This window comes from Quercus suber, unplaced genomic scaffold (assembly GCF_002906115.3).
Source record: "Quercus suber isolate HL8 unplaced genomic scaffold, Cork oak 2.0 scaffold_123A, whole genome shotgun sequence".
In the NCBI taxonomy this organism is placed as follows: Eukaryota; Viridiplantae; Streptophyta; class Magnoliopsida; order Fagales; family Fagaceae; genus Quercus; species Quercus suber.
The window spans coordinates 621,318-632,595 of record NW_027071806.1 but is presented as its reverse complement, the minus strand read 5'-3'; the positions used below and the strand labels follow the sequence as shown (position 1 = coordinate 632,595).

The window sequence follows — 11,278 nt, the reverse complement described above, 5'->3', positions numbered from 1 at the left end:
TGACATAAAGCAACCACATTGGTTATCATTCTCAAAAAGTTTACAAAAAGTGTTACTAATTTTTTGGTGTGAATGACATAGCTAGTTTTTAACATAAATCTGGCCATACATTTCACAAAAACATAGCATTATTCAGGCAAAATGGACAATATCCATGAAAGTGTAAATAGAGAATTAGTTTTGTGGAGGAGTGTTAGCAAACTTCCATAGAAAATGATCCATGCTTTGATAGCTTCTACCACCAGCTACTTCTTCGATTGGTACAGCATCAGTTATCTCCTTCAGGTCATCTTCTGTAAGTTTCACGTTCAAAGAGCCAATATTGTCATCCAAGTTCTTGATCTTAGTTGTCCCTGTTAAAGTTCAAGGAAAATGAACATTGAGAAATAGCAGGTGAAAGTCTCAACTTGCCTCAACTTTTAAAATCTAGCAAACAGTTCCAAAGGGCTCTGATACAAAGGCAACTGTTTATACTAAATAAATATGATTGAAAATGAGAACATTAGTGAACTTTCCAGCTGAAAGAGAAAAGAAGATAGATACACACAATCATCCTTAAACTATGTATGGAACTAGCAGTCCTCTCTTCTTAATTATCAAATTTCAAGTTTCCTGCCTGTGGGAGGTACAAAAGGGTGCACTGGATGATGAAATTCCACTCTGCTTCATCATCTTCATTCATGTAACACTTCCAATGAAAGGTAAATAACTCAGCTAAACCTTGATTAATGTCGTTAGATTTTTTCTTAATACAGTTCCCTATATATTTAGCATACCTGCAAATATTTTTTTAGCAAAGTTAATATCAAAAGCACATAATTGACTCATGATTTTATTATTCCTCAAAGAGTCAAAATCAAACTACCACTCCTGCAAAAAGTCAGTAACTAGCCAGCCGTATGGCCAATGTCTTCAAGACATTGTGATCACAAACCGAAACCCATAATAAAATCTGATTTAGTTATGACCACAGCCTAATAATACATAACAAGAAATAGAATCTTCAGCCGCCTTTCTTTCTCTTTTTGAAAACTTAAATACATAGCACATTTTTGCAAGTAATTAATCAGGAAAAAACCAAAAAATGACAGCCAATTACCAGGTATGGGTGCAATGTCATCTCCTTGTTTGAAAACCCATGCAAGTGCTAGCTGAGCAGGAGTGCATTGGTGCTTTCTAGCAAGTCTTTCTATTCGACTATAAATGGTCTTGTTCTTGTCCAAATTTTCTCCATGGAACCGAGGGTGCATGGCCCATTAATCACTGCAAATATATTCATTTATTTATTGATATTTTTGAGTGTTCTATTACTGTTCGTTCTGTCATCTTAACGGCGGTGGGTGATATTAATGCCGCTGGGTTAGAGCTGTGTGGGTGATAGCTATGAGAGGAAGAGATGAGACAATACACAGATATTTTCGATCAGATGGGCCCATAATGTTCTATTACTATTCGTTCTGTCATCTTCTAATTTTCTCTCTCTCACTCTCTGTTTTTTCATTTTCTTTATGGGTAATAGAAAAATAAGTGGGCTGGGCCCCAAGAAAATCTGAGAAGATAGATTCCGAACACACCTGTCGGATTTTGGGTTTGTTTAGCTGTTCAGGCCTCGGCCCCGTACTTTTTCTTTTCTTTTCCTTTTTTTTTTTTTTTTTTTGAGACAAGCAAGTTTGTATATCTCTTCGAATATTTGACTTAGAGCAGTCCAATTGGTTGGATGACCCAACCAAATCGATCGGATCTGCCCGACCTAAAGCCCCATGGTCGGTTCCAAATACTTAAGTCAGTCGGATGCGAGTCTAATTACTACAAAACCTGAAGTTTTGATTCGAGTAACAGTTTAAAAGTTTGAAAACCGTAGCAACTGACCTGACCGAAAATTTTCCATCTGGGGGGTTTGTGAGCATTGAAAAAAAATTTCTATCTGTTTTCTAATAGTTATAACACATTGGAAAAAAATTATTATAATAACAAAGAAGAAGCCTTATGTGACAAGATTAATTAATAAATAAAAATTAAAGAACAAACTCCAAAAAAATTCTAATAACGAAAACTGACGAACAAACTGCCAAAGCACATTGGTGCCATTCTCAAAAAGGTTTACATTATTGATAATTTTGCAGTGTGAATGACATAGCTAGTTATTTAATATAAATCTGGCCATTCATTTCACCAAAACATAGCATTATTTAAGTAGAGAATTAATTTTTTGGAGGAGTGTTGGCAAACTTCCAGTGATAATGATCCATGTTTGGCAAGCTTATACTGCCAGCTACCTCTTCCATTGGTACAGCATCAGATATCTCTTTGAGCTCTTCTTCTGTAAGTTTCAACTTCAAAGAGCCAATATTATTCTCCAGGTTCTTGATCTTAGTAGTCCCTGCAAAAGTTCAAGGAAAATGAATGAACGATATACGAGATTTGGCACATTGGAAAATAAAATCTGGCAAAACAATTCCAAAGGGATCTTAAATCAAAAGAAAATTTTTATATTACATAGATACTTTGAGAGAACATGAGCATATTAGTGAACATTGATTTTCAAATTCCACGAAACCAAACTACCACTCTTTCAAAAATTATGCCACAAACATGAACCCAAACTAAGCTCTTACTTAGTTATGACTGTAACCTAACACTCTATTTATGAATATGTAACACTAACTAAATCTGAGTTTTTCTAAGGCTGTTATGACATTATAGGAGGCATTATCTATGTACTTTCCAGCCATGAAATGGGTTGTTTATTTATATGACAAACTTTGAAACTTGAGGCAGGAACTCCTTATGGAAATTGGATCCGTATACTTTTGACATTTTCCCTTGATGACTAATTTGATGTTTTGTCTCTATAAGATGCAGGTGTTCTTCATTCTACATGTTGCAGCTTAATAGGGAGAAGAGCATTACATAATTAAAATCAAATTAATTTTAATTTGTAGCACAAAAAAGAAAATAGTATTAATAACATTGAGTAGAACTTCAGCCACTTGTTTTGTCTCTTTTTTTGTGAGGAAAATTTCAATATTTTTGATGAGATGAGGAAAACTTAAATATGCGGCTCATTTACACCGATGAAATTAATCAGGGAAAAAGAAAAGATTAAGAGAGGCAATTACCAGGTATGGGTACAATGTCATCTCCTTGTTGGAGAACCCATGCAAGTGCAAGCTGAGCAGGAGTGCACTGGTACTTTCTTGCAAGTCCTTCTATTCGACTAAAAATGGCCTTGTTCTTGTCCAAATTTTCTCCCTGGAACCGAGGGAACAAGTCCTTAAACAAAAAGAGCCGGCTGTCAGTTTAGTTAAAGCATCTTTATTGTTATTATTACTATTGTTAATAATATTAAGGAGAAAGGCCAAAATTCTTGAAATCCTTGTGTAGATGGTTCTTAAAATATGACAACAAAAGGCTTAACCCCAAAACTTTGGGGTTGGCTATGGATCCTCAACAAACTAATTTGCGATTGGCCTTGTGTATTCTTCTTTGATATTCTGTCATATCCAAAATCATACTCTGTCACATTCTTAGTTGATGTCTGTTTTTAATAAAAAAAATTCAATAGTAGATGTTACACTGTAACTCTTTTAAAGCACAAACAGAATAAATATTGAATGGAATATAGTGTGACAAATTGAAAAGCTTGATAGCTAATTTTTCAAAATTTGACTTGGTTGCAATTTTTCAAATGTTATAGATGAAATTGGAACTTCTTGTAAACTGCGAGGACTAAAATAGGTACTGTTTTATTCAATGAACTTGATGAATCGTCGCTCAAAGAAAAATATCATTCTTTCCTGAAAAATCTTTGTATCTTACAAATGAATGACACAAAATACTGGTCAAATATGTACCAATACGGTATTTGCATGAAAATTTTCCACAACTCCTTTGCCAGCTAAAAAACCACGACCAAGAGGACTGTATGGAACTATTCCAATGCCAAGCTCCCTACATGTACAAAAACATCAAGATTAAAGAGAGCATTTTCATGCTTCTGGATAAGATAATTAAATTATATTGAAATCAAATCTACACAAAATGGATGATTTTTTTTTTTTGTTGCAGCAGTCATTCAAAAAGAACAGTGGTGTTGAAAACGCAAGAATGAAAAAAAAAAGAGGGGGGGGGGGGGGGGATAGGGGGGGGGGGATTTAGGATACATGGAGGCATTCAAGACACCAAAATTTATAGAAAAACATCATCTTTGAACTGAACAAACCTGCAAAGTGGAATTATCTCATCTTCAATCTCACGATTCCAGAGAGACCACTCTGTTTGTAAAGCTGTGATGGGATGCACAGCATGTGCCCTCCTTATTGTGTCTGGGCTGGCATCAGATAGACCAATGTACTTGACCTTTCCCTCTTCTACCAGTTTCTTAAGTTCACCAACCTACATTCCAATAAGATGTATCTAATCAAATTTGCCACCAAGATCTCACCATCACTACAATGAAATAATCTTTTCTGAAATTCTCTGCAAATTAAACTTGCAAAGAATTTGACAATTTCAAGTTAAAAACAATAAATAATTCAAAAAGGCCAACCATTGCTGTCATGTGGTTGAAAGGGCAAGAGAATCACTTACTGTTTCTTCTATGGGTACTTTTGTGTCTACCCGATGTTGATAATACAGATCAATGTATTGCACATCAAGACGCTTCAAGCTAGCCTCGCAGGATGAGCGAACATACTCAGGGCTACCGTTCACTTCCATCTGAGGATATTCAAATTTTTGGACACCAAATTTGGTGGCTATTTGAATTTTCTCTCTTGGCAACTGCTTCAAGGCCTGAAAGATATAAACTTCTCTCAGTTAATATTAAGTGTTTTTACATGGTCCAGATTGGTAATCAGTTCACTAACAACAGAACTTATAGAAAATAGTATCACAAAGACATTCCACATCAGTGACCATCTTTAGATTTACTACCAGATAGGAAAAAAACCATTTAACTTTGGAGCTAGTAAAATTAAAATTGGTGTCATTTACCTTTCCAAGAAGAATTTCATTAGTATGCGGTCCATAATAGTCTGATGTATCAAAGAAAGTGATTCCCTTACTGAAAGCATACTTTATTACTGCAATTCCATCCTCCTCTGGGAGTGGGGAATTGTACACTCCACTCAGGGTCAGACATCCAAACCCTAGCTTTGAGACCTGGGGAAAAAAAGAGTCAAAGATTACAGAGAAATGAACAAAAAATTATAGAGAAAACCATTTCTTAAAACCTATAGAACTTGTGCATCTTCAACAGTGAGAAAGATCAACTGCAAGATTTTAAATAAATATTTGAAGGGTTCATATTTTTAGTTAAATCTATTACTAAACTTTCATGGTTATAGGTTATTTATGAAGGTCCAACCTTATGTTGAGAGTCTTGAAGGAATAAAGAAACAGGACTATATAAGGTCTGAAGTGTCCAGCCTTTCTATCAATTTTAATTTCTCTGAAGCCTCCCACATGACAACATATGAAGCACACAAGATTTGAAGGACTTTACTACATACATCATTAATTTCAAAAAACAGAACAGATTAAGGAGCAGGGTTTTGTTGATAATGGATATGCATGATTTTCCTTCACAAAAAGATATGCATAATATTTTAGACTGAAACTAATAGTCAATGATACTGAGTTACAGTAGATGGATTCTTGTAACTTTAAAATCCCAAATAGATCAAATTATGCTTATGGGTTTTCAAAGAAATGTGAGCTGAACGTATATAAAATGGGGAAGTTTCTTGAAAAAGAAAAAATTGAAATGGGTGTTCAAGGAATGCCATTGGTATTTACCTCAAGGCCTTGATTGCCCAGTTTCACCAATGGAATTTGGAGTTCGTTCCGTACTACCATCATTCAAATTGTGTGTTTTTCTTTTCAAGATTCTCAATGTCTTAAATCTGTTTCTAGGATAATTTCCCTGGGCAATTATCATTAAATCTCAGATATATATAGTAGTACTAGTAGAGAGGTAAAGAGTAAAGACTACAGGATGTTTTGAAACAAAACTCAAAACGTAATCACTGATGGCAAGTTCAAAGAATTCTGACGACATCCATGGATATGTACCTAGAACTAGGAGTTCATTTTTACTTTTCCAGTGTCGGCGCCAGGCAAATAAAAGTATCTATGAGATGTTTTGAAACGAAACTCAAATCTTCATCACTGATGCCTAGGAGGAGTTCATTTTTATTTTTCCCTTAAGAAAAGTCGTAGGGGTTCAATTGGAAAATTTTAGCTATAGTTTCCTATCTGGGTGTTCTACATTAAATAGGAAGAGGTATGATTGAATTCAATTGTGTTATATTTTTCTTTGTTTGGGTGAAAAGGTCAGACACTTTAAGGTTTCATATAAAAATTTACCAACATAATATTAACTTTTTTTTTTCCACTCCCCTAGACTCTATGGCATCCGTTAGCATTTCCCTTCTTTTAATTACTCAGTTTTATATTTAAAATTTGAATATATATATATATATATGTGTGTGTGTGTCGCGCGCGCGCGCGCGCGCGAGACTAAATGGGTTCAAAATGGGTCATCCATCCGACATAAATAATAAACCAAATCATTTTGGGTTAATTGTGACTTATGCATGTCAATGCGAAGTTAAATCATTTATTAATTGTGCTTTGATACAAGCTTAAATCATTTTGGGTTAATTGTGACTTATGCTCTGTTAGAATCCCTAATGATTCCGCCACCTACTGCGCTCCCTGGATTGCTGCCTTTGTTTCATCACCGATTATGTCATGAATATGTTCATGTTCTCATTTTTCCCTGGTAGATTGAAAAGGGTTTTGGACATATATGGTTTCTAGTTGCCAGCCTCTCTTCGTCATTGATTTTGTCATGCCACTAATGGCACCATTCTGCCATTAGAGATTAGACCACTGGTGGCTGGTGCTGACTACAATTTGAATCTTATATGCTAATACAGCTCACCGTTGATATATATATGATACATTTTAGTACATGTTCTTGATCTACTTATTATGAAAAGATTCCCAGCACGATTAAGTGACTAATAATAAAACTCAAACCAATTGTTTTTTCACTCTCTATTTGTTTTGGCAATAATGTTTTTAAGAAAATTAGTCATTTTTTAAAAAGTATTTTCTATAAAACTATCTCATTTTTTTATGTTTAGTAAGAACTTTAAATGAGTTGAAAAATAATCTTCTAATTTCCCTTATTTAGTTTGTCGTGAGATAGAGTTATTTCTCAAAAAAATTTAGTAGAAAACAATCTTAAAAAATAAGTCATATTTTTTCTATTAACCAATTATAATTTTTCACTGACTCATTTTTTCTGATACTACCAATCACTGAAAAACATGTAAAACTATCTTTATACAAGTTTAATTTTTTGTGTAAATTCCAAATTTGTAGTGTGTTTCCAATTTAAGCCTCATAAAAAAGCCCAAAAATGAAACCTATTTGGAATTTTTCCTTTTTGTTCATAGAATTATTTGGAATGACAAGAAATATTAATGATTTATCTGCAAGCCAAACAACAACAAAAATGTTTTCTAACTTATTTTTAGAATCACAACTGAACACAGAAAAACAAGTCTGTTTTCCCCAATAAAAAAATGTTATTCATAATACAAACGAATCATAAAGTGAGTGTCTCTACTCATGGCCATCATGACTAATGCATATGCTTTTTTAGTAGCTTCAATGAATAAAAAAAAAATCTAGGCATCATACTACAAGTAGTGAGCATTTGCAGCTTTGTTATTTAAATGACTACTTTTATTAAATTTTCTTCATTATCATTTTATTGTGGAATTCTTCCTTTTTTGTGTTTAGATTCATAGCCAATTTCTTGGTTTTTAGGCATTATTTTGTAATCACAAACTTGTCAAATCATGGGATCTCAATCAAGTAGATTTTTTCTTTTTTTCTTTTTTTTTTTGGGTTGGGCTTGTATCCAATGCCCAATTCTACTAGACACGCTATCATACAAATACGTGTCTATATCCTAGTGTGTCTAGTAGAATTGGCCACTAGACACAAGCCTCATCCTTTCTTTTTTTCCTAGAAAGCTTGTTGTAAGATGCAAGCGGGTGTATAAGATCAAGATTTTCTCTGATGATTTTGTTAAGTGCTACTGGGCCCACCTTGTTGCTAAATAGTTCTCAAGAATATGACTTGACTTTGAGGAGACTTTTGCCCTACTTGCACACTTCTACTCTATTGCGCTTGTATCTCAATAATAATGTTTCCTTGTGTAGTATTTAGGGGTTGTTTAAATTGAGGTAGGAGGGAGGAGGAGTAAAGGAGAGTAGAACTGAGTTTGCTGAAAGTAGACTAATTTTGGGTCAATTCTACTCTACTATACTCTACTTCCACTCCCTCCCTCTCAATCCAAACTGACCATTAGTCTTTAGTAGTTAGGGTTTTGTTAGGTCGAATCAACTCTAAATCATTTGATTGTATTTTATGTAAACAACACCAAAAAAAAAAAAAAAAGCCTTACCATTTAATACAAGTGAGTCTTTTCTTTTGCTCTTTTTTACTTCATTCATTTTGATGTGTTGGGTCCATCACTTATTCCTACTATGGGGTAGAAAGGTCACATTACTATATGACATTTCTTTTCACATTTTGCCCCGACACATCTCAGTTTAAGAGTCTGGCCAAGCAAAACTTCACTATTTCAAGATTATGCTATATTCATCCTCCCAGCTTCTGTTCCTAACTCCTTTAAAGGAGAAACATCTCTCATTGCCATTCATTCTACCATCAATTGTATACCTTCACCTTCAAGATTTCAGGTGTATGCTTCATTCTTTTAACCTCGTGAGCACACTAATGACAAATGCACTCTCATTTGGCCCTTTTGTATACGTCTCCTCACTTTGCATTATCATTGTAGTCATTGCCTCTGAAGATTGACAATTTCTTCAGATGGACAAGAAGAATGTCTTTCTCAACCAAAAATTAACTCAAAAAGGTTTAGATGATGCATCCTCTGGGCTTGCCTCATTCTTCTATAAAGTGTATACTTCATCGTATCCTGTAAAGATCGAACATGGTTTACAAAATTCAGCATCCTTATAAAGACATCTTGGTTACTTTATCAATTAATATGACGCAATGTTATTTATTAGATGCATTGACCACAGTACCACGCAATGTTACTTACTTTATGTTGATGATACGGAGATAAAGTTCTCAATCAACTTTTAATTCTGTACTATCACTAATGTATGTGACAACATTTGACTAGGATGCTATATGTGCGTGCGAGTGTGAGAGAGAGGAACAAACTAGAATAAAATCTAAATAAAAAAAGTTAAATTATACTTAAAACCCTATATTTAGAGTTGGTTTAATATTGTAATTTGAAATTTATGACTATTACAAATTAAACCTTATAGTTTCATTAATTTCAAATTGAACCTAAACTTTTAAAATCATATCATTACCGTATAGTTTCATTAGTTTCAAATATTTAACACTGCACTTTTAAAATCATATCAATTTAAATCCCCTAATCAAACCTAAAAAGTTCAATGTTTAAAAATGATGTGATTTTAAAAGTTCAGGGTTCAATTTGAAACTAGCAAAATTATAATGTTTAATTTGTAACAATCTAAATAAAATAAAAAATAAAAAAATTGAAAGTCTTAAACTTCAAGATTTAATTTGTAACCGCTCCTAAAGAATATGGTCTAGCAAGTAATTTACCCTAAAACAAAGTGAGGAACAAATATATATCCAATAGAACATGACATAAAGCAACCACATTGGTTATCATTCTCAAAAAGTTTACAAAATAGTGTTACTAATTTTGTGGTGTGAATTTCTCCAAAAAAAAAAAAATTTGTGGTGTGAATGACATAGCTAGTTTTTAACATAAATCTGGCCATACATTTCACAAAAACATAGCATTATTCAGGCAAAATGGACAATATCCATGAAAGTGTAAATAGAGAATTAGTTTTGTGGAGGAGTGTTAGCAAACTTCCATAGAAAATGATCCATGCTTTGATAGCTTCTACCACCAGCTACTTCTTCGATTGGTACAGCATCAGTTATCTCCTTCAGGTCATCTTCTGTAAGTTTCACGTTCAAAGAGCCAATATTGTCATCCAAGTTCTTGATCTTAGTTGTCCCTGTTAAAGTTCATTTATGTAAACAACACCAAAAAAAAAAAAAAAAGCCTTACCATTTAATACAAGTGAGTCTTTTCTTTTGCTCTTTTTTACTTCATTCATTTTGATGTGTTGGGTCCATCACTTATTCCTACTATGGGGTAGAAAGGTCACATTACTATATGACATTTCTTTTCACATTTTGCCCCGACACATCTCAGTTTAAGAGTCTGGCCAAGCAAAACTTCACTATTTCAAGATTATGCTATATTCATCCTCCCAGCTTCTGTTCCTAACTCCTTTAAAGGAGAAACATCTCTCATTGCCATTCATTCTACCATCAATTGTATACCTTCACCTTCAAGATTTCAGGTGTATGCTTCATTCTTTTAACCTCGTGAGCACACTAATGACAAATGCACTCTCATTTGGCCCTTTTGTATACGTCTCCTCACTTTGCATTATCATTGTAGTCATTGCCTCTGAAGATTGACAATTTCTTCAGATGGACAAGAAGAATGTCTTTCTCAACCAAAAATTAACTCAAAAAGGTTTAGATGATGCATCCTCTGGGCTTGCCTCATTCTTCTATAAAGTGTATACTTCATCGTATCCTGTAAAGATCGAACATGGTTTACAAAATTCAGCATCCTTATAAAGACATCTTGGTTACTTTATCAATTAATATGACGCAATGTTATTTATTAGATGCATTGACCACAGTACCACGCAATGTTACTTACTTTATGTTGATGATACGGAGATAAAGTTCTCAATCAACTTTTAATTCTGTACTATCACTAATGTATGTGACAACATTTGACTAGGATGCTATATGTGCGTGCGAGTGTGAGAGAGAGGAACAAACTAGAATAAAATCTAAATAAAAAAAGTTAAATTATACTTAAAACCCTATATTTAGAGTTGGTTTAATATTGTAATTTGAAATTTATGACTATTACAAATTAAACCTTATAGTTTCATTAATTTCAAATTGAACCTAAACTTTTAAAATCATATCATTACCGTATAGTTTCATTAGTTTCAAATATTTAACACTGCACTTTTAAAATCATATCAATTTAAATCCCCTAATCAAACCTAAAAAGTTCAATGTTTAAAAATGATGTGATTTTAAAAGTTCAGGGTTCAATTTGAAACTAGCAAAA

The 11,278-nt window shown here is 33.4% G+C and overlaps 1 protein-coding gene across 3 annotated transcripts; it reads right to left on the bottom strand.

The window, feature by feature from the left end:
- Positions 1-6,207, bottom strand: LOC136061004 (probable aldo-keto reductase 1). 3 transcript variants are annotated; one of them, XM_024048353.2, is made up of 7 exons: positions 5,800-6,192; positions 4,996-5,163; positions 4,591-4,794; positions 4,223-4,395; positions 3,855-3,951; positions 3,120-3,273; positions 1-353 (listed from the first exon to the last, which is right to left on the bottom strand). In XM_024048353.2, the coding sequence occupies exons 1-7, from the start codon at positions 5,860-5,862 to the stop codon at positions 175-177; spliced, it is 1,038 nt and encodes a 345-aa protein (XP_023904121.1). In that variant the 5' UTR covers positions 5,863-6,192; the 3' UTR covers positions 1-174. The 3 variants fall into 3 exon arrangements, with proteins under 3 accessions (XP_023904121.1, XP_023904120.1, XP_023904118.1); XM_024048352.2 differs by lacking the exon at positions 3,120-3,273 and adding an exon at positions 1,100-1,247 and having other exon boundaries at positions 3,849-3,951; positions 5,800-6,185; XM_024048350.2 differs by lacking the exon at positions 1-353 and adding an exon at positions 1,965-2,380 and having other exon boundaries at positions 5,800-6,207.
- Positions 6,208-11,278: the final 5,071 nt, after the last annotated feature.

Excerpts from the sequence above, each read along its gene's own strand:
- LOC136061004 (XM_024048350.2), bottom strand. The coding sequence starts at position 5,862 with ATGATGGTAGTACGGAACGAACTCCAAATTCCATTGGTGAAACTGGGC. Across the intron at positions 5,164-5,799 it reads TGGGCAATCAAGGCCTTGAG|GTCTCAAAGCTAGGGTTTGG; the intron begins GTAAATACCAAT and ends TTTTTTCCCCAG. Across the intron at positions 4,795-4,995 it reads ATGAAATTCTTCTTGGAAAG|GCCTTGAAGCAGTTGCCAAG; the intron begins GTAAATGACACC and ends TATATCTTTCAG.